The 23,616-nt window shown below is 39.0% G+C and overlaps 2 protein-coding genes across 3 annotated transcripts; both read right to left on the reverse strand.

Annotated features, from left to right (window-relative positions):
- Positions 1 to 96: 96 nt before the first annotated feature.
- Positions 97 to 19,319, reverse strand: ranbp9 (RAN binding protein 9). Of its 2 annotated transcripts, none has more exons than XM_067453582.1 (14): positions 18,674 to 19,319; positions 14,365 to 14,476; positions 12,025 to 12,077; positions 10,998 to 11,165; positions 10,732 to 10,754; positions 8,748 to 8,932; positions 8,466 to 8,578; positions 6,606 to 6,714; positions 6,365 to 6,519; positions 4,639 to 4,780; positions 3,544 to 3,668; positions 3,208 to 3,356; positions 2,952 to 3,063; positions 97 to 1,291 (listed from the first exon to the last, which is right to left on the reverse strand). In XM_067453582.1, exons 1-14 carry the CDS (start codon positions 18,888 to 18,890, stop codon positions 1,161 to 1,163), a joined length of 1,794 nt encoding a protein of 597 aa, XP_067309683.1. In that variant the 5' UTR covers positions 18,891 to 19,319; the 3' UTR covers positions 97 to 1,160. The 2 variants fall into 2 exon arrangements, with proteins under 2 accessions (XP_067309683.1, XP_067309682.1); XM_067453581.1 differs by having other exon boundaries at positions 3,208 to 3,359; positions 18,674 to 19,317.
- A 1,252-nt stretch (positions 19,320 to 20,571) lies between these two features.
- Positions 20,572 to 21,783, reverse strand: rnf182 (ring finger protein 182). The gene has a single exon (XM_067452998.1). It carries the CDS (start codon positions 21,443 to 21,445, stop codon positions 20,699 to 20,701), a length of 747 nt encoding a protein of 248 aa, XP_067309099.1. The 5' UTR covers positions 21,446 to 21,783; the 3' UTR covers positions 20,572 to 20,698.
- Between the last annotated feature and the right edge of the window lie 1,833 nt (positions 21,784 to 23,616).

Raw genomic sequence — 23,616 nt, forward strand, 5'->3', positions numbered from 1 at the left:
CTTTGTTTGGCATTATAAATGCGCTTCATGGTCTAATTGCATACTTGTTCAACATCCGAAACACTCGCTGAAATGTGTGAAAACAGATCTCATTCATCTGGGTATTTATGTTTTATTACTGAAAATGATAAGACAGTGTTGATGACAATACTGTACCATTCTCCTTGTTTTAAAAGTACTGATGGTCTGAGGGATTGACTGGTAAACAAGAGGAGAAAAACCAATGGAGCAGGCTTGCCTCTCAGAGACTGGATATGACCTTAATTTCACCATGTTCCTGTCGCACATCCAAACTGCACAAAAACACAGTGCAGGCAACAATGATGAGAGAACGCCTGAATACGGACCTTTTAAAAGATGAAATAAGGGATCAGGTGGATGAAAAGACCATAGACATCAATACAATTACAAATCAAAGTGTCCGAACATTGCATCAATCCTGCTGTGCAGTTGGCAGAGGGAGGGTGCGCTTGCACAAAAAAAGGGCATAACTCATACAGCTCACACTAACGCTCTATACTAAATTACCACCACTAAGGATGACTCCAGCAGTGTTAGGTTTTCTCGGTTTTAAATTTTTTTTTACTGTAAGATAACTAAATGTTCCACTCCTCGTGTTAATATAATTTCAATATTTTTACTTTTTTTTTTTTTAAATGGTAAAGTACACAAGCTGAGACCTGAAAATAGCAGGGTGTTTGCCATGGGACCTTAGTTATTCGGTCTCGCTCACTCTGCCAGCTTTCAACCAAGAACAAATATATCTTATATGCAAGTTTACTGATAATAACATTAATTATGTCATAATAATTTTCCTCATGCCTTGTAAATTAGGAAACAAACAATCAGAGCCTGCTGCACCCCCCACCCAACACCACCTCCCCTCCCCCAAAATAAAAAAGACAAAAGGAAAAAAATGGACCATAATGATGGGGATTTTATCTGACTTTTAAGGACCCCTCTCCTAATGTGTCTTTAGGTCCGGTTTAGGCCCGGGCGAGGAGGATCCAGTCTTATCAGAGAGCCAGGATAGGTCTGGCCATGTGAAGGCTCAGTTTATCAGGTCAAAGCTGGCCCCAGTTTTTTTTGGGAGTCTGGGATGGACTTGGATGATGTGGGCCTCTTTCATGTGGTCATTTACAGGGATGATTCTCCAGGGGTTAGTGCAGGTAATCATCCACTGATGCAAAGGCGCAGGATCCGCTGCCCGTGCGAGCCATGACGGACAGACACTGAGCTGCCTGGCCAACAGCGAGTGCCAAGGGAGGCTGCTTTGGCAGATTATGAGTCTCTGCATGAGGAATAAAACAAAACATTGAATGCTCAAATGATGTTAAAATTGTAAAATTGTTACATTTATGATACACCATTATAAACAACAGTTGAAATCATGAAATAATTATTTAGCAAGAGTGCTTTCAATTGATCAAAAGTGAGATATTAATAATGTTAGAAAGATGTCTATTTCAAATAAATGACTTGCTATTATTTAAAGATTTCTGAAAATAAAAGTATCAATGTTTTCACAAACATATTAAGCAACTTTTTCAGTTTTCAGCATTGATGATGAAAATGTTTAATGTTGAAATGTTTCTTGAGCATCAAATCAGCATATTAGAATAATTTCTGAAGGAGTAATGATGCTGAAAATTCAGCTCTACCATCATAGGAATAAATTACATTATACATGCAGATATTTTAAATTGAAATAATAGTTCACAATATTAATGTTTTACTGTATTTTTCATCAAATAAATGCAGTCTTGGTGAGCCTAAAGCCCCTTTCACACTGCGATTCCGGTAAATACACGGATAATGCGACCCGTAATTCACACTGCCAGTGAAATACCGTAATATGTGCGCTTTCACACACAACCCGTAACGGTCCTGGATTGAGTTGACACGTGACATCCGGATGATGTATAATGGCGAGCGATCTCAGCTTCAGCGCGGATAGTAAGGAGCTCCGTGGTCTCGACTTGTGTCCAGTTTGAGCACATTTCTGCTTGTTTAATTTTAGTTTCTTTTGTATACGAACACTCTCTGTGTTTAAAACACCGACGAGCTCTTCTGGCACTGCAGGGTTGTATTATTGAAAAAACAAGCTCTAGGAGTCGCACGATAACTACCTACACGTTGCGGCATTAGTTTTGGCTTTTGTTCACACAGCGCTCGTCCCGGATCGAATACCGCACAGTTACTAGGTCCCTGACCCGGGTTCAGTTCGGTAATCAATTCCGGGACGTGGCTGCTTTCACACAGAAGGCGACCCGGCAATGTTCCGGGAATATTGCGGGTCCGACGTGCAGTGTGAAAGGGTCTTAAGAGACTTTTCAAAAACGTTAAAATAATATTTTTCCCCCTAAACTTTTTAAATGGTAGTGTTTAAATATAAGCTACAACTCAAATGCATACAAGGTTTAGAAAATTCTCAAGCTGCACTGATTAGATCAACAGAATACTGGAAATATAATCCTGTTTTCCTGTCAATAAGCATTAGATGATTAGTTTCAGGAAAAGAAGGCTTTTATGGCTCAGATACACAGGACGCAGTTTTAAGCATGGTACTGTATGAGCCTGACCAAGAGGGATGAGAAAAGAAACAACATAAATGTATTTCATATTAATGTGTTTATAATGTGCAAATGACTAAAATTAATTACAGTGCAATTACATTGTAATTCAAGCTAAATATTAATACGACGTACGCTTTTAATATGCGAGAGGATTCTTCCAAAGGGTCCTGCAGTACCATGATTCATCAGAACTACAGGGATATTGATTTTTATCAAAATACAAAAGTACGTTGCTCACTTAGGCCTTTTCACTCGCTTAATTCTGAGCTTAAAGAGATTTGTTCAACACTGAAAGAGTGCTGAATCATTGTGATGACTAGGTGGTACTCAATTGTTCTGATTTAAACAAAGGTGGTAGGAAGACTGATGCTGTACCTAATATTGCACTGTTGAGTGTAGAGCAGACCGGCTCTCTCTGGATGGAGTCTAGCTGGTAACCCACGGGGCTGCTCCATGGATCTGAATATGCCAGCAAACTGAATGCATCCTACACGAATGGAGACATGATATGTATATGTTTACTAGTCATTCTATCATAACCAAAAGACATTTTACACATTTCATAAATGTGATTAGTTACAAACATCACCAACAATCAACTTTCAGAACAAGTGAATATTGATGGCAGTACCTTGAGCATCTTCTTATTGGCTGAGTTTTTTCCCCGCTCGCGGCGCAAGTGTTCGCTCATGCTCTGCAGCTCTCGGCCGAACTGGATCATCCTCTCGATGGCTGCCTGGCTCCCACCACACAACTGCCTCTTAGACTGAGTGCTATCCACTTCTGTGTACAAAGCATTTCATTCGCACTGGATTCATTTGCATAACACAATTGACCAAATTATTGCGAGTCACATGTACAACATCAGATCACACGGAGAAAAAAAAAACTTTGACCTCTTACTACAAATCTCATTATTTCAGAGACTGGACTTTAACAGAAGACTAAGCCCAATTAATCTACTCACCCATATCTGCATCACAATCTTCCAGCTCTGTCCCATGTGTAGCGCTGCCGTTCAGAAATCCATTTGAAGAGGATTCAGACACTCCGTTTGAGAAGTGATCAACCTCCATCTCTACCTCAGCACCGCTAGGAAAAGTCAACGAGAGACAGGCTTATTATAAAAAATTAAGCATTTATACAAAATAATTGTGTACAATTACATCTACAACATGCATTTACAAAAAAGATATGGTGAATATGGTGACATGAAATTTATATTTCTTGTCATCTTTAAAGGTGGTATAAGTGCTTTCTGGTGGTAACCGTTGTTGTTTTTACAAATCACCAAAACCAACACGCCCCTACCCCTAAAAAGGGTCTCGGCCCTATTTTGATAGCTCCGCCCCACACATACGTAACCCAGGCAACGACTACGGCAGAATCTGTGTTACTAATCCAGGTCGAATATTAAATGAAAAAGTCACCCCTTCCATCACAAACCGTTCTCATGAACAACTTGATACAGTGAGTACAAGTCCAACTAACGAACATATTACAATTATGACCAGATTAGAGTTATAGCGATCACAAAACACGAATCGTTCTCATGAACAACTCTATAGTACACAAGCTTGATAGTCCAGCTAACAACATATTACAATTATGACCGGCTGAGGGTTATATAGATCATGAAATGAGTAAACAAACATGTATTAGGAGTATAGTTTCTTACTTCTCAGACACATTTTGTGAGCTGATCTTGAAACAGACAGTGAGGAGATTCAGATGCTCCATACGGTGTGAAATGAACGAGTCTTTATCATCGCTGAAGTGAACCACATTACGATCACAAATGGACAAACAAGCGAACATGACACACGAGCATATTCAAGCAAAAGCAGCATATATTAGTTCTCAGCTAATGTCCGTCGTGTGTTTGAATACTGACGTGCACTGAGCGCTCTCTTCTCACCATCATTAGTAGACACGCCCCTTACCTGCTGATTGGCTATACGTTTGTTATTGCACTCGGCCCGGGTCCGTTTTGTAAAACGGTTTTAAAATAATACTTACCCCACTTTTAAGGATATTTCAATGTGTTTAGACAAAGACATACCTCACGGTGGTCTGCTGGCCCCGACTGCCATTCAGGACACCGAGCTCTGGACTTGACAGGGTAGGGGGACAAGCCTTGTGACTATGGGTCGAGGTGTGGCCTTTACTTGAGGAAACTCCATTACAGTAATTACTATCAAAACCTGGAGACAGATGGAAAAATAAATGATCAGCAATAACTTCCCCTATTGATAATCAATGGTTCATTCTGGTTTAGGTTAAACCTTGATTTGAAAATGTGTGGCTCTCAACATTTTTGACTCCAAAGTCCCTTAAATGTCCAAGACAATATTTGAGGCCCTTCTATTTAAGCTGATATATACCGCTCATACTTCGGTTGTAATACACTATATTTCCAAATGTTTTGGGACACCTGCCTTTACATGCACATGACCTTTAAATGACATCCTGTTTTTAATCCGTAGGGTTTAATATGGAGTTGGCCCACCCTTTGGAGCTACAACAGTTTCAGCTCCTCTGGGAAGGCTTTCCACAAGGTTTAGGAGTGTGTTTATGGGAATGTTTGACCATTCTTCTAGAAGCGCATTTGTGAGGTCAGGCACTGATGTTGGACGAGAAGGCCTGGCTCTCAGTCTCCGCTGTAATTCATCCCAAAGCTGTTCTATCGGGTTGAGCTCAGGACTCTGTGCAGGCCAGTCAAGTTCCTCCACACCAAACTCGCTCATCCATGTCTTTATGGACCGACGCTTTGTGCACTTGAGCACAGTCATGTTGAAACAAGAAGGGGCCATCCCCAAACTGTTCTCACAAAGTTGGGAGCATGAAATTGTCCACAATGTCTTGGTATGCTGAAGCATTAAGAGTTCCTTTCACTGGAACTAAAGGGGCCAAGCCCAACCCCTGAAAAACAACCCCCACACCATAATGGCCCCTCCACCAAACTTTACACTTGGCACAATACATTCAGGCAAGTACCGTTCTCCTGACAGCCGCCAAACCTAGACTCGTCCATCGGATTGCCAAACAGAGAAGCATGATTGGTCACTCCAGAAAAAATGTCTCCATTGCTCTAGAGTCCAGTGGTGGCGTGCTTTACACCACTGCATCCCACGCTTTGCATTGCACTTGGTGATGTAAGGCTTGGATGAGCTGCTCGGCCATGGAAAACCATTCCATGAACCTCTCTGCGCACTGTTCTTGAGCTAATCTGAAGGCCACATGTACTTTGATGGTCTGTAGCTACTGACGGTTGTTGAAAGTGGTTGACTTCTGCGCACTGTGACCCTCAGCATTCGCTGACTGCGCTCTGCTCTGTGTATTTAGTAGTGAGGAAATTTCATGAACAGACTTATTGCACAGATGGCAACATATCACGGTACCACGCTTGAGTTCACTGAGCTCCTGAGAGCGACCCGTTCTTTCACTAATGTTTGTAGAAGCGTCTGCATGCCTAGTGCTTGATTTATACACCTGTGGCCATGAAGTGATTGAAACACCTTTATTCAATGATTTGGAGGGGTGTCCCAATACTTTTGGCAATATAGTTTATATGTCAGTTTAATGATGTACATCTTTATTTTAGTGTTTTAGCAAATTTAGCCTATTTACCCAACTACAAAATTGTAAGATTCATTAGCTCTAATGGGACCTGGACCAATTTTAATGAAGATTACATTTTGGTTAGAGATTTTTGGCAAGTAATTTTTCACCCATGCCTCCAGAAGAATTTTCTTAAATTCTTTTAAGTGTGTTTGTAGTGCACTTGCCTGTCTGGTAGGCCTGGGAGCTGCTGGCTTTGTGAACAGGGCTGTTGAAGAGGCGAGGGGAGCCTGGGTAACTATCCTGTGACTTAGGGCTCCTCCCACCGAGACACCTGACCTCACTGTCAGTTCCATTCACCATCTCAATGAACTGCCTGACTCTGGAAAGCGATATAGATACATCATGTATACAGTGTCTTCACTGGAGATGTGTCCCTTCTTGTAAAACTGCACACACAACACTCACTTCAACATGAAGAGGAGGTCTGGGTTTCTCTCTAACAGGCTGGGATAAAGTTGTTGAGTGGTCTCTATAGCCTCTCCCATTCTGCCGGACAGGACCAGCTTCTGGATCTCTGCAATCACAATCAGCATTGAGTTCACCGTTGAAAACATGCATTTATGAATCATTCAGAATTAGACCAGGAGCTCCGCATTACACTATGTAACGTTTGACCCTATAGTGACTGAAAAACAAAACTGCATGCATTTTGCTGAGGAACATTGTTTTTGTTGCATTTCTTATGATTATCCTACTGCTCATAAAATATTCACTACTAGTCTTAAGAGATATAAACAGTGTAGATGGAAAGCACCTAAAGATGTTATTGTAGCTATACCCATTAATAGACATCCTACATCCTTGAGAGTAAATTCCAGCACAGCGCTACGACAACCCATAATGATGTGACCTGTTACAATAGATCATTCATTACAGTGAACTCTGTTAGAGAGCTTCATATGGCAATTTATCTGTTCAATAAAACGCCATAATTAACAGCTGAGTAACAAAAACGCCATTTCTTCACTTTTACAACATTTCAAATTCCTAATTTCTCACAGAAATGTTTTCCTCCAAAAACCTTTTTTGATTCTTGATTTATTAGGAGCTCTGTCACATTGTCTTTTTGCAAGCAGAAGCTCTGTGTCCTGAGTTTTTTTGTGATTCCCCAGGTTAGAGATTTAGCTGCTCCATGTTGTGAGATTAACATGGAAACTAAGGTGAACTACACCGAACTGGGCATTCAATGTGAACATGATGACATCAGTTTACTGATTAGATTCAATGAAGTTTGCAGTGAGGGGGTTGTGTCAGTTTTTGAGAGTGTTGACTGTGTGTTGTTACATGTCTTTATGTTTAAATGTTCACATCTCTATAACGCTAGTGACCAGGTGGTGCTAAAAAAACATTTGGTCTGTTTGATCTCACTTGGGGGTAATTTCCTTATTGTCTTTAGATGCTTTTGTTTAAGTGATTTATTTCTAAGGCTGTGTAAGGTCAACACCTTTAAGGACTGCCCAATGAATGCCTTTAAAATACAATGGTCTAAGCTCCCTTAGTCGGACTTGATGACTGCAGCGACCAAACAGCACGTTCTCAGTAAAGGATCCTGCTGTAGATACAACAGAGTCTCCTGGTCTTTGCTTCTGAATTTCCTACAATGTCAACCTTTATCGCTCGTTTTGACAACTAACCTATGCATAGTAGCCGGAGCAACGTTTCTCTATTTGCAAATATGACGAGACATGCACAAACAAGTGACAAAAAAGCATCCCGCAGGCTTACTATAGTGAACCAGAGTAAGTAAGAAACATGTATTGGAAGAAGGACTGACCGTGTATTGACCCATTATTTAAATCTTTATCATTTTGAACAAAAAGTTACATAGTCAGCCTATAATTTATTGTTTAATATACCTAAAATGTTTTCAATTAATTTTCAATGAGACGTAATTTTATGAGAAGTCATCACAATGCACATGTAATTATGCACTGTAAAATGTTTGCTTGACAAATTTATTGTAATATTAATTTAATAATAAACGTAACCTTATAATAATAACAATAGGCTAAATAAGAAGAAGCATATAGCAGGCCTACATTCATTGCAAATGCCAAATTTAATAGTCGCCAATATATGATGCCTTTGACAACATCTCTGGCTATCTTCGATACATGATCATCGACGCAACCCAGTGCATGCTCTGCATAGTGCAACTTTAAGAAAGATAATAGTGTTCATTTGATTTCTTCTTGATCTTAATCAGACAGACCCAAAAGGCCTGAAAGAGTCTGAACAGCCTATTTCTATTCTGGGGAAACTTACTCTGTCTATTTTTGATAGAAGCAAGTTCCTCATGTACGGCCTGGTCGGTTGATTTGGCAAAGGCCTCTGCGGTGGCACAGTAGCTGTGGTGAACCAGATAGGAGGCCACCATTCTGGGAAGACAGAAGAAAGCAAATAAGCCAGAAAAAAAATGGAGATAGATGCAGAAAGAATAAGCCGCTAGCACATAGAATCATTACATCTCAAAAGGTTTCAAAACCAAACACTGGTAATGATGTTGACGTCAACATTACAAAAATACTTCAAATCAAAAGCACTCACTTCTGAATCATGGCTTGCCATTCTCCTTCTCTTTCCCCAATGGGGAAGCGGTCAATCTGGGCTTGGATCTTGGTTCTCCACTCACGCATGTAATCTTCAATATCAAAGACAAATGGATGCTGCCCAAAATTGGCATCCACGACCTCCCCTGGGGTCTGTAGACCCACTGTGGGATACAGGTTGGGCTGAAAGCAAAATAAGCACATCTGACTAACCTGGATCGCAGTTGATTCAACGTTTTGTTAAGGATGTAAATGTAAGGACAATGTCTAAAGACTTTCTCATAAAGCAACTGAGAGTAGCTTGAAAGAGAAGATAAAAAAGCAAAACTGCTCGATTGCTTGTATCATCACAAAATGTAAACTATATTATCGCCCAGCTCTAATCTGCTAAATGCAACTGTAAAGCATGAAGATTTTTTTAAAACCTTAAAATCATGATTTTCTGTAAAGCCGTTTTGAAACAATGTGTGTTGTGAAAAGCGCTATATAAATAAATTTGACTTGAAAATGTGCCTTGGTTCATGTGCAGAGGCGTTCAAACTGAGACGGATTAGAAAAAAAACATCAGATTTTAATCCGATTACAAATCAAAACTACATTATTTTCTCTCTCTCTTTTTTTTTTTACACCATGAAAGCTATGTTAAGGGCGAAAGTCAGGTTTAGTTATTGAAATATAAAGCTTAATAAAACGTTTTAAGATTTTTTTTTTCTAAAAACCTTCAGACTAACTTTGGATTGATTTAGTTAAAACCCTTTTTAAAAGTATCAACAGAATAAAACAAGTTCCTCAAAGGGTAGAAGTATTACAGTCCCACAAAACATGTCTAATAGACAGAAAACAACAAGATGAACACTTTCTCCTGACCATAGAAATGTGTGTGTGAGTCTTGAGTGTCCCATGCGGCATCATGTGTAAATGACTTGATCAAACTACATAATTCAAATATTGCTTCTCAGTCAGGTCAGGGGGAATATTAGTCATTTTGTGATGCTTTCTGAAGAATAACTCAGAGGGTCTGTGCTCATGGTCCAATCGAGAGAAAGGTCAGGGCTGCTAAACTGACATACTTCACAGAAGTACTCAGAGTAGCATGAATGCTGGTCACCAGCCAACTGTGTTTTCTGCTCAATGGATTATTGTTTTAGCCCCAAACAGGCCTCTGTTCAGCCAGCGAGAGAAATGCTTAGTCCAACATCTTGAATGATGAAGAAAGGAAGGAAAGACCAAAGAATAGCAAAAGGGTTCCTCTACAACATCTAAAAATGGAAGACTACTACAACAGTGAGAAATATACAACGGATCAATAACCACATGACCTTCAGTCAGAGAAAACTTGTAATGCTGCAAATGATGCAACGGTGTTTTTATAAAACATACGAGCATATATTGGAATGTAAAACCAATATATTTATCGGAGGATACACTACATAAAAAGATAATTATAAAAAACACAATATACATTCCTGTTTCAAAAGTTTGGGGCCAGTAAGATTTTATTTTATTCAGAAAGGACACATTAAATTGATCAAAAGTGACAGTAAAGACTTTTATAATGTTCCAAAGAAGTTCCATTTCAAAATGCTGTGCCTTTGAACTTTTTATTTTTTTTAAAAATCAGATTTTTTAAAATCACGGTTTCCACAAAAATAATAATAATGCAAATCAGCATATTAGATATTTCTGAAGGATCATGTGACATTGAAGCCGGAAGTAATGATGCTGAAAATACAGATTTGCCATCACAGGCAAGTGAAAATTAGAAAATTAGAAAAACTAGAATTTTTTTAATTTGTAATATTTATTCACAATAATACTGTTTTTACTGTATTTTTGATCAAATAACTACATCCTTGATGAGCATAACAGGCGTCTTTCAAAATAAAATCTTAACAACCCCAAACTTTTGAATAGTAGGGTGTAATATGGAAATAAAATCTCAACTTCAGTATCAGAGGTAATTTAAAAAAAAAAACACTTACCGGTAAATCTGTAAAAGCTATCCCTGAAAGAAAGAAAGAAAGTATTAACACAATATTTAACTGCATTCATGGTTTGTTAATAGCCAAGGCTGATTCATTCATACCTCCCATAAACTTCTAAATCATCCAAAATTTAAATGATTTAAATTCCTAGAGATGTGTAATGTTAAAGTGCCCACTTAATCGAAGAAGGAGGCTGTACTGTCATTGAAATATCAGTAAAAAAAAAAACAAAGAACAAAAAAACCAATACAAATATTTACTACCTAGACTGTGGCCATTTTTTGTGTAGAAACAGGTATTGTTGATGAGGTTCACACAGCAGCCAATCACATCGCCTGTTGTAAATGTGGGGCCGTAGGGCTGTCCAGTGCCAGAAGAGCAGAAGGAGTGTCCGTCGTCACCATGGTAGCCATATGAGTGTTTGTCCCAACCTAAAGGTAGATCATTGGGCACATACTGTTGTTGTTGTTGTTGTTTAGGAACTAGGTAGGGCTTAGTTAATCGAATTTGATTACAATTACGAATGTCTCAATGATGTAATCGTGCAATAAAATGTAATCACAATTACAAAAAAAAAACATGCATATATTATATATATATCAAACCAATGGACTGTTTTCAGCTTGTTTCTTTTGATATGACAATATAGCATGCAGTCGCTTCAAACTGTTAAAAAGCTATTCAAAACTCCATTCAGTGTAAATTGTGATAATCGTAATTTATAATCGCAATTACAATTTCTGAGGAATAATCGACAATTATGATTTTTTGTCATAATCGTGCAGCCCTAGAACAAGGTATGTATTGCAAAAATACTAAGGAAAGAGCCCTAAGCGTTCTAAACTCTTATCTCTCTGGCAAGCTGCAGACTCACAGAGGAACCACCCAGGGTCTGTGAGCGTCAAAAAGGTGGAGGATGAAGTTAACATGCCCACTAATTGCATCTAAACTTCAAACCCTGTTCAGCTATAGCAGGGGTGTCCAAACGCGGTCCTGGAGGGCCACTGTCCTGCAGAATTTATCTCCAACTTGCATCAACACACCTGCCTTGACGTGTCTAGTATGCCTAAGACCTTGATTAGCTGATTTAGGTGTGTTTAATTGAGGTTGGAACTGAACTTTGCTGGACAGTGGCCCTCCAGGAGCAGGATTGGATACCTCCGATCTATAATGATTCAGAAACAGAATGGGACTCCTCGATAGACACGAACAACCTGAAAATAGGACATAGCTAATGTGTCACTAGCAATAAAAGTACAGTGACTTCTCAACATCTGAATGTCTTTTTACCTGGAAGTCTGTTCATGTTGACACCTTGAGCTGACAGGCCAATCCCCATGTACCTGGTCACAAAGAACATTTATTTGATGTAAAAATCCATATTAGAGAAGTTAAAATTGCTCATGCTAAAAGTTCAACGTGCACTCAGTAACTTTGTCCTAATTAGAAAGGTTTCATCCCTAAAGAAATTAACAGTATGACTGGAAAAATTTGAAAATCATACTTACGGGGCACAGAATCTGTTATTTTAGTATCATTTTATGGTAACAATTTACAATAAGGGTTCATTAGTTAATATTAGTTAACTACTTTTAACACAAACTGATAATGAACGCTTCTTCAACAGCATTTATTAATTTATTAAACCTTTTTAATTTCAACATTTACTATTTTATTTTCCATATTCATTTTAATTTAGTTTTAGTAATTGTGTTGTGTTTTGTCATTTTTATTAGTTTTCATTCCAATATTTTTAAAGTTTTAGCTATTTTTGTGCATCAAGTTAAATGACATGAACAATGTTACCTTGGCAACTAGCTCCATTTGATTTTTAGTCACACTATACTAAAATAACCCTGGACTGAATAAAACCGGTTTTATTTTACATGGTAGGTCACCTCATGAGGGCTGCCATGTAGGGTTGGTCCGAATACCATTTTTTGAGCTTCGAAGCTTAGGTGGTAATCAACACCGAATATTCGAGCTTTAGCGAGGTGGCTGATATGTTCTTCTCACTTATCCAAAGTCGGAAGCGGGGCGCCTCACGCAGGAAGCACTTATATGCTCAGAGAACGTAGACACTGCACTAGTGATAAAAGTGAAAAAACAACACACAGGTCTGTTACGTACCAGTAAAATCTCACGTTTGAGTTTTAACAAGCGCCTACATTTTGGATCAGATTAATTTAGCTTGATACTAATGGGTAATAGGCTTGATGTGATAGTCGGTGTTGCATCTCTTGCGCACAGTGGCATCGCCCCACTGTCATTTTGATTCTTTAATAGTAGTAAAATAATTTAGTTCAGTTACAGAACAGACACTACAACTGAACGCATCTGCTTTATAAAGCGTGAGCCAAACGAGAGTCTCAGCACAGACCAGCAGCAGGAGTCATATTTCATTCATAACGAGAGTGAAGAGATTCAAAACTAAATGTAAAATATGTACATGACCTGAATCATTTTGTGATGGAATATATTGGCCATTATGTTTACGTGATAATGAAAGTCACCAACATTTTACTCGATTGTGCTGTCATCTTTGAGGCGTTATAGTGTTTTCCTGAAAACAGTTTGGAAGAATCAGCCCAAATGGATCCCCTGTTCGGGTGCACATATATTAAATGTCAACGTTGAATGACGAGTGTTAAAGCCTTTTCACTGGGGAAAATCTTTATTTACTATTTATTCAATTTTTTTAATTTTTATTTAGGATACATTTTTACCCTTAATTTCCATAATCTAAAGAATTAAAAGGTTATTTAAAAGTGTGTAGGTCTACTTGCATTATTATGCTGTTATATTAGGATTATAATCAGTGGCATAAAATAGTCTTAAAAAGACAATAATATCGTTTATCGCAATCATTTCTGGGTCGATATAGCGCAAACAAAAAGTAGTTATCGTGACAGGCCTATGTAAAAGTGTCTATTTAAGGGAGTTTGTCATTGTACAGTTTTGTTGTCATGTTTTTCATTATGAATAATAGGCTAATGAACCCACCATTCAACCAAGCCGGCCCTGAATTGATGTTTATTCTAAACTGAAAATAAAATGCGCACGGCCGCACTGTCCTTCATTCATGGCTGCACAGTGTACCGTGCACACATTTAATGGTGCATTATTTTATCCCTGTAGAAGCTCAACTTCAACAGGAATTCATTGAAAACACACTCTTTGCTCTGCTCCAGTATGAATTACCAAGCGGCTGTGTGCATTTTACTCTTGGTTTAGAATTAGCGATTTAAAAGGCCCCGTATATTTAAAAAAAAAAATTGAATCCCAAATTTTTAAATCGAATACCAACCCACCCAACAAATATTTTAATATTCTGGTCCAGGCCTGCTGTCATTTTGCGATCACATGACCAGAACTACCAAACTACTCATTTTATCTTAGTAAACCTCTCATTACCTGACATTTTCCCTCACAGAATAAATTAATCAGAGCTGACTTCTAATTGAGCATTTCTACAAAGGCATTAGTAAATGAAAAATTTTGCGTAATGCTACATCCACGCCACTAGGTGCAAATATAAATCCAAGACAACTGTTATATAGCCCATTGCCACAACAACAAAAAATTAATGAGTGCACATTTAAACATTTGTATACTGAATCCTTCACCTACCCATCTCGTCCTTTACTGATAATTTTCACCTCAAAGTAATAGACCCCGCAAGCAGCTGGAATAGGGTGTGTTGCACGGACAGATGCCGCATCTTTCGGGGTCTTTCCATGACCTGGATGACACAAACACAATCATTTACAGCTGCGAGTGGATGGTGTCACTCACAAGGACAACTGGAACATTTGAAATATTATAACAACTGCCAGAGTTTGTCATGGCAAAAAAATAAATAAATAAATAAAATAAAAAACACTTAGTATCAATCTTTTTGCTGTGAGAGATGTGTGCTTCAGGCTGGTGATATTTTGCCTGGCAACAGCAAAGAAACTGCACATTTGCAATGATTTTTAAAAATGTTTATTTCATGTGAAATTTGTGAATTTGCATTGACTGTAAATTGTATTAGCAATAAACAACAAACCAGTGTCAGAATCCATTTTTTGTATTGCCCCTTGAAATTATCACCTCATTCACTCATCCTTCAGTTGAATCAATACTCAAACAAACATAGTTAATTCTAAAACAGCTGTAAACAATGCAAAAAATAACACATGAACACAAACATTTTTAATAAATGTATGCTATACTATATAGCCCTTCAGTATCTAATGCCAGCAAAAAGTTAGTTCACCCAAAAATGAAAATCCTGTCATTAATTCCTCAACCTCATGTCGTTCCAAACCTATAAGACCTTCGTTTATCTTCAGAACACAAAATAAGTTACTTCTAATGAAATCTGAGAGCTTTCTGACCTCCCTATAGATAGCAGTCATAACTAATTTCAAGGCCCAGAGAGATAGTAAAGACATCGTTAAAATAGTCCATGTGACATCAGTGTGATGCTGACTCAGGAGCTGGCCAATAATGAGCTGGCGTTCTGGCGTAGAACCCGGAAGTGCTGCACTGTTTACAATATGGCCCCATTTACACTGCATGGTTTAAAGGGTTACTTCAGCGATTAGCATATGGCTTTGTATCAGTAGAAACCCTGGAAAATATTCAAATTATTGTGCTTTCCCCCCTCATATCTCCCTGAGACGAGAGATTTATGCATTTTATTTCTGGAAAAATTCCTCCTATGATGCAAAATGACGATTTTTGCATCATAGGAGGAATGTTTGCCCAGAGGCTAAAGACTACAGCCAGCAGAGGGAGCCATTTCCGCATGTTTTGAATCCGGCATTGGGGGATGGGAGATTACACTCAGCTTGCAGGGAGAGCTCAGCTTGCAGACAGGATCATTTAAACGGAGCTATGGTGAGCAATGTAAGTCTTTTAACTTCTCAAATTCATTTCTATGAAAGTTAAACTTGCAAAGGCATGAACTGAAACGCGCCAGACTGAACTCCTGTGTGAATGTATGCGAATGTAGTCGCGATTACCTCAGCTCTCATCATTCGTGCAGTTAGTGCTCAGTGCTGTGATACTCGCGCGGTGACTCACTCATTATATTGAACACACACGTTCAGTTTTTAATTGTAGTGTCTTCTCTAACTCAGTGACTGTAATGAAGTTGGTAGCGTTGGGAATGGCACAGGGCAGCGAAGCATTCTGGGAATTGTAGTCTTTCATCCCCATGGGACAAAAATACATTTTCTGTCTTTTCTCAGTCTAGAAGACACCAAATTCAAAAATAATTTCACATTTCTACTGCATTGATGACCCAGTTTAAATACAGATTCATCTTCCCAGCGCTGAAGTACCCCTTTAAGTGACTCAATTCGGATTTAACGTGTGAATGTGTAAGCATGAAAAAACGGCATGAATTCCGATATCCTCAGATCAGATTCAGTCCTCACTGTTATGTGGAAATAAATCCAATATGATTTGGATACGAGCATTTGCGTCTGCCATGTAAGCGGTCAAATCAGATATTCCCCAGTAAATTTGGTTCAACTCAAGCGGACACGAACTGCGATCACAGGCTCTCCTCTTTTTTTTCTCCACCTTACAAGAGCAATGTTTTGCCGACTTTTAACGAAAAGCAAAAGATTGAATATTCATTTCATCTGCACCCATTGCATATTGTGCCGTTTTACTTCCTTTTCCGGGTCAGAACGTCTTGGGCTGTTGCGCCAGTGCTTAGTGAAAATACAAATATCGGATACGGGTCACTTTTAAAAGATGATGTAAGCAGGTCGTCCAAAGAAAATTTGGATATAGTCACCAAATCGGAACTGTGCATCAAGACCTGCAGTGTAAACACGGCCTATGTGAACAGCGTAGAAGTGACAGGGAAGAGAAGAAATTGTTGAATAAAGTGTTTATTTTTGTTTTGCTGCACAAAAATGTAACAGGTTAAACCACTGTAGTCACATGAATGATTTTAACGCTGTCTTTACTACCTTTCAGGGCCTTGAAATTTGTTATAACATAGCTGTCAATAGGGAGGTCAGAAAGCTCTTAGATTTCTTTAAAAATATCGTAATTTGTTTTTCTGAAGATCAAGGAAGGTTTTATGGCTTTGAAACGACATGAAGGTGGGTAATTAAATGATAGAAATTTAATTTTTGGGTGAACTAACCCTTTTGAGGAAAATGTTGATACTTTGGAGTGTTTTTAAACCACTTCATATTAGCTGAATTATAACAAAACACACTTCTGAGACAGCAAATGATATATCTAAAAGCTATAGGTCCCTAAAGTGTCTGAAGAGGCATTAAACCCGCTATTAACACATCTAGACAGGCACTGGATAATACGCACTCAGCCACTTAGGTTTACTTGATTATCCATACATAATTTTTTAGAAAATAAATGTTTAAAATGTGTGCATCAAATACAAACCAACAGGCTTTTTAGGGAATTTTATTTGTACACCTCTCTGTCCTCATTGTACTGCATTACATTATCATTATCACAAGATTTTATGATCAATGCACCTACAGACAGAACATTGATCATAAAATTAAGCATTTAAATATCATCTTACAAAGACATATTCCTGGAACATAGGACAACTGATATTTATAATAATTTTATTTATGCAGTCTGCTACATAAAAATGTATGTAATTGATTTACATTACAAGCTATCAGAACTTCTTATGTTTTGGAATAAGTAAGAATCTCTCTCTCTCTCATATATATATATAGTGTGTGTGTGTGTGTGTGTGTGTGTGTGTGTACTGTATTCTCCCTATATCATACTATATGGGCCAAAAAAGCCTAATGTATAAAATAATACAAAACATATTTGGAATCTTTTTTTTATCTAAAGATAAATTGTTCGGTTTCAAAATATTAGATTTTTCTGATGTCAATATGAGGCATTTTTGGCAACATTCCAGTCCTGAACTCATGATAATCAGAATCATAAGCTTATATGTAGATTGTACATTTAATACATCTTGGCCTACTGGTAATTTAAGGCAGTCTACCTGAAACCTACCTGTGCTCAACACTGACTGGCCTAATTAATTCTGTGGCCTACCTTTATGACTCAGCTGAGGGAAATGTTAGACACCTCATTCGGTTAAGAAAAAACGTAATATTTTAATCACATTATAAATATATTAGAGCTTTTCTTTATCTGACTAATTCCTAGTAAACCCCTTATATACTGCGATGGCAGAAAAACCTGCCTCTGCAGATAAACACACACACAGGCCTTGCAAGAGCTTATGCGACAGGCCGATCAGTACCTACAGCAGCATGAGTGTATTAAGACAGGGCCTTTGTACACAGATAATGTTGTCAAAAGAGTTGACAATGACTGCATTTCAGTAGTGAAACCACTGAAACTCTATAGAATAGGAGCTTCCGGAAATGACTGAAGCATCTTTATAGCTTACCACCATCTCACTGCTACAGTACACGAACTTTATACTTTCAAACTTAACACCTTTATCCTTAATTTCCAATACCTATATGTCTCAATATGCACCGTTATGCATATACAACATCATATAAAAGCAGTAGATCAATTAATTGACAATGCTGACTGCTCGGGAATTATGCTAAATAATGCTAAAGGGAGGCTATTTTTATTCAAACATGTCGTCTAGGCAGTTAGTTATTACTAATCAAAGTTTCTTGTTAACACTTGTAACAGTTATGTTTATATCCACTAACGTGCTCGATTATAATTGCAGATCATCCCTATTCCGTGACATTTTTAGCAGCTTTTGTGAATAAAAACGGGGTTGATTTATACACAATATGAATACGCAGAAGCTAATATAAGAGTATTTTTAATATCACAGATAAGATGTGCAACTTGACACGAGCTAACCTGGATAATGCCTTAGACATTTAGCTGGTAAACAACTTGGTGTTCGTGTTCATCTGCTGCTGTTAGCCTTGGTTACCTTTGTAATGCACCCGGAGGTTGTTTTGAGACAGGCCGATGTAGCTGAATTTGTCTTTGGGGCTCCAGGATCTGGGCAGCGGGGTCTCCTGCTCGTTGACGGCCGGGTAAAGGCTTCTAAGCCGCTGGTTGAGCTCTTTTTCCTGCTCGTTGAGAGCCAAGTCTCCGTGAACGACAACCGACATCAGAAACCCACAGCCCGATGACGGTCCTGACATCGCGATCCGATTCCTGCCGTCGATGCCAACAGCTTGCCAGCTATCTTTAGCTGGACAGCTTTCTAACAGTGTCCAGTGGCTAAAGCGACCACTGTCAGACACCGCAGGAGAAGAGCCGCTGAGATTTTGGGGTTGTTTTATTCGGATCTGACGGCTGGCTAGCCAGCCAGCTAACTGCGATTAGCCCGCAAACAGCCTCTCTGATACGAGTTAGCAAGACGCTAGAGAGAATTAATCACGCCACTACAGCGAAACGGCAGCTTACAAAAACATAACAGACATCCAGAAAGTTGATCCTTGATATTTAAGACGACATCCAGCCGATTGGACAGACTAAATCGGGTATAAGGAGCAGAAAGACAGCAGCAGAAGGGACCCCCGATCTTTTGTTTGTTGTTAGTGTGAAATACAGTGATCTGATTGGCTCTCTCAAGGTCCAGTCATACTTCCTCGAGGACTTGGTACATGACTAGACACAAGCTACCAATAACATGTCCACTTTCTCACTTGACTTGTTATCTGCGATTGTTGAGATGGCTTAGACAATAAGAATATACATGCACACTTACAAATGACAATGTTTCGTTTATTTAATAATTTTCATATCATGGGACAGTGCAGTTGTGGTGCAGATTAGGACCCCTTTACATCTCATTTTCAGGTGAGGACTTTTCAGTGATTTCCATTGAGCTAATTATATATATTTTTTATCCCCTACCCATTAATTTAACCCTCACTTATTCCTGCTTTGCAGGATTTTCATTAAAGAATAAACATTTCTAACTATAGCCTATTTATGTACCTGCCACACACACATAACCTCACAGCTTGTTATAAATTGAAACATCAGTCCTTCTTTATTTCACATAAAGCACTTAACTGACCATACAACATCAATTAATAATAAAAGTAGGCTATTTTATTGGTGTGTTTTTTTTATTTGTGCTTTAACAGGGTCAGTGCATTTAATCTAGTTGGGGTAGCATTAAAGTTTTACAAAACAGAATATAAAATATATATGTATATACAAAATATATGAATAATAGTCTTTCCCAAACAAATGTTCACATTTGCATGTGTAAAAGTGGAATGTAATAATTTATCATAATCTGATCTTTTGATTTTCTAGTTTTTGTAACAACTCACACAAAGCTGCATTTGATGTCTTGGTCTTCCCATTTGACTTGGGATGTAAAATACTTTATACAAACTGTATAAAGTGCATCCTCCAACATTCCTGTGATAAACATAATGTTTCATTCATACATTTGTCACAAAGTGTAAAAACATATGCATGTTAGTTACTTTAAAACATGTTCTGACATGTTCATGCATCAAATGCATTTGTGTTCTAAATGAAAAATGGCAAAGTCAAACTAATTAACTATTAAAATATGCGGCCAAACCATGATTCAGTATGTGATACTGCAAACGTCCAATGACTTGCATATCTAAAAAATAAAATAAAAACAGAGTTATTGTTTGTTAATTATTCAGACAGAGAAAATGTACATCGGTATAGGCCTAAGCCTAGAGTTATTGAACTGACACTCCAGGAAAAGGCACATTCAAAAATCATATACAGACATGTGGTGTATATATTGTTGATGTGGATACCAGTTTTACGTATTCTAATATGACATTGATTTGTCTGATACTAAATGAAATATGTGCTCTTTTATGGTTTGTATTTTCAGTGTTCACTGTAACCTACATTGTTTATCCGTGAGCAGAATTCATAGTTCCCACAAACTAGCAGGACCGTTAGCACATCCAATCATCAAATATAACACTTATTGCTTTGGTCATTACGGTGGCACACAGTCCCAAATCTCACGACACAGGCATTGGCAAAGGCCGTACACCATGACAATGAGAAGACTGACAGGTACCAGACTGACCATCAACACCCCAGTTGTGGTGTGCTGCATGATGAGCAGGTAGACACCCAGAGGCAGCGAGCTGAAGTACAGAAGCCCCAGCAGCCAGACCAGGATGCGTGCTGAAGTCTGGCACAAAAGGGCCGCACAGTTCCACACTGTCCATCTATTTATAACAGAGGCCATGGAGTCCAGGCTGGAAGAGCGGTAATCCCTACCTGGGCCAGGTATAACAGACTCCTGCCGAGGCTCCATAATGGTGATCACCACGTAATTGGAGCGAATGGAGGTGGGGGAAGCTGAAGCAGAGTGTCCCACCAGGGAGTTGAGGCGCCTGGGATTGAGGAGAATCTCACCTTGGGTGTCATTCAGGTTCTTATGTTTCCGTGCCTGGACGGACAGCAACGCTGACACCAGGTTATACTCATCTGGTAGACTATCCACGGCTTCTCTGGGAAGGTCTGTGATGTAGCGGCAGAAAGGGCAGACCACTGCATTCGGAGAGAATTCACCTAAATCGAGGATTTTTGCAAGGCACTTGGCACACAGACAATGGCAGCACTCAAGGACCTTGGGCCGTCGACTTGAAAGGCTGTAAGCACAGTAGCAGATTTTGCATTCCAGTTCCTCTGTGGTGAAGCAACCCACCACATCCTCCGGGAGCTGTCCCATCATGTCTCCTTCCTCTCAACGCTTTCGCATCGGCTGGTTGTAATCAAAGCTGTGTGGGAACATGGTTGCGAGGCAGCTTCTGGGCCAGTCCTGGTGTCTGGATTGCATCCTATGCCGAACGGAGCATCGCCTGCACTGTGCCACAGAGGCTCTGGACGGGTTTGTGCTGAGGAACCTTTCATGCACAGTGTGGAAGGGTGGGGAGAGGCCACTACCGAAAAGATAACTGTTAACACAGCAGTAGAGAACAAACACTGCAACAAAGCAGGCCCTGTAAAACCAGGGCTGGAATTTTCTAGCCAGGGCTTTTGTTGCCACTGAAATTCAGTCCAATTAGTGGCTCCACACTTTCTGGTACACAATGTTGATTTTGCTTGCTCAATGCAACACTATTCAAAAAGAGGAAGATATTTGTCTGAAATTACTTTACGTTCAGAATTATCAATAATATAAATCTATCTAAACTTACTTTAAACTTGTTTCAAACTGTGAATTTGAATACCAGCCAGGTCAGCAGTGCACAGTTCACTGTGCAACATCAGAAATTAGGTCATTGCTGTTCACTGAGCATGTCTCTCAAAGTCAGGTATTACTGAGATTTTACCATGTGAAATGAGAATTCACTGACACTTGATTGCCATTTCTTTCACACACACACACACACACACACACACACACACACACACACACACACACACACACACACACACACACACACACACACACACACACACACACACACACACACACACACACAAGTTGGGATGTTGGACTTTACATGCATACAAGAAGGCCTGGCTCACAGTCTCCGCTCTAATTCATCCCAAAGGTATTCTGTCGGGTTGAGGTCAGGTCAGTCAAGTTACTCCACACCAAACTTGCTCATCCATGTCTTTATGGACCGATGCTTTGTGCACTGGTGCGCAGTCATATTGGAACAGGAAGCGGCCATCCCCAAATTGTTCCCACAAAATTGGGAGCATGAAATTGTCCAAAATGTCTTGGTATGATGAAGCATTAAGAGTTCCTTTCACTGGAACTAAAGGGCAAAGCCCAACCCTTGAAAAACAACCCCACACCATAATCCCACCTCCACCAAACTTTACACGTGGCTCAATGCAGTCAGGCAAGTCCCGTTCTCCTGGCAACTCTAGTCCCGTTCTCCACTCCAGAGAACACATCTCCACTGCTCAAGAATCCAGTGGTGGCGTACTTTTACACCACGGTAGCTATTGACTCTGCAGAAAGTTGGCAACTTCTGCGCACTGTGTGCCTCAGCATGTGCTGACCCCGCTCTGTGATTTTACGTGGTCTACCACTTTGTGGCCAAGTTGCTGTTTTTCCCAATTGCTTCTGTTGACATGGAATATTTGATAGTGAGGCAATTCCACGAATGGACTTATTCCCCATGTGGCAATTTATTACAGTACCACGCTTGAGTTCACTGAGCTCCTGAAAGCAGCCCATTCTTTCACAAATGTTAGTAGAAGTGTGTGCATGCCTAGTGCTTGATTTTATACACCTTTAGCCATGGAAGTGATTGGAACACCTGAATTCAATGATTTGAGGGGGTGTTCCAATACTTTTGGCAATATAGTTTGAATATATAATGAAAACTCTTACCGTTGCTATATTCTGATGTATTTCAGTCCTTTATGTGACTATAGCAACCTGACTATTGGAATCTACGTCTGTTTTACAACACTGGCATTTATTATATGCTGAAGAGATAAAATGGCAAAAGGCTAAAGTGGTTATAGGGTTAATTGTAACACGTCAATCATGATATTAACTTACTGTACCTCTCAAAATAATATAACAGCTTTAATAAGCCTACTTATTAATGTAGTTTTAAGCTTAATATGGCAATTCTTCAAGGCTGTCAATGATAATAAGTATTTAAGCAAAAATCCTTTTTACTAAGATTTGATCAATGAGTCAAGAACAGTATTGATCTCTGCATAGTGCAATAATGATCAATAACATATTTTAAAGACCTTTCGGGCAAACATTTTCATAACTAGTCTTAAAATGAGCTCTTACAGCCAAGATAAAATATTCTTTGACTGTCACCAGTGTTAGCAGCTGTCAATCGTGTTAACTTTCGACCGATGACAGAGATTAATAGCCTACGGTCTTAGCAGAAACAACTTTTAGATATTACAAATAATAAT

The sequence above is a fragment of the Pseudorasbora parva genome, chromosome 9 (assembly GCF_024679245.1).
Source record: "Pseudorasbora parva isolate DD20220531a chromosome 9, ASM2467924v1, whole genome shotgun sequence".
In the NCBI taxonomy this organism is placed as follows: Eukaryota; Metazoa; Chordata; class Actinopteri; order Cypriniformes; family Gobionidae; genus Pseudorasbora; species Pseudorasbora parva.

Bases quoted from the DNA above. Each gene is read 5' to 3' on its own strand.
- ranbp9 (XM_067453581.1), bottom strand. From the start codon at position 18,890: ATGTCAGGACCGTCATCGGGCTGTGGGTTTCTGATGTCGGTTGTCGTT. The intron at 4,781-6,364 runs GCAAGTGCACTA...ATCTGTCTCCAG, and splicing joins CTCCCAGGCCTACCAGACAG to GTTTTGATAGTAATTACTGT. The intron at 3,360-3,543 runs GTGAGTAGATTA...CTTTGTACACAG, and splicing joins AGATTGTGATGCAGATATGG to AAGTGGATAGCACTCAGTCT.
- rnf182 (XM_067452998.1), bottom strand. From the start codon at position 21,445: ATGATGGGACAGCTCCCGGAGGATGTGGTGGGTTGCTTCACCACAGAG.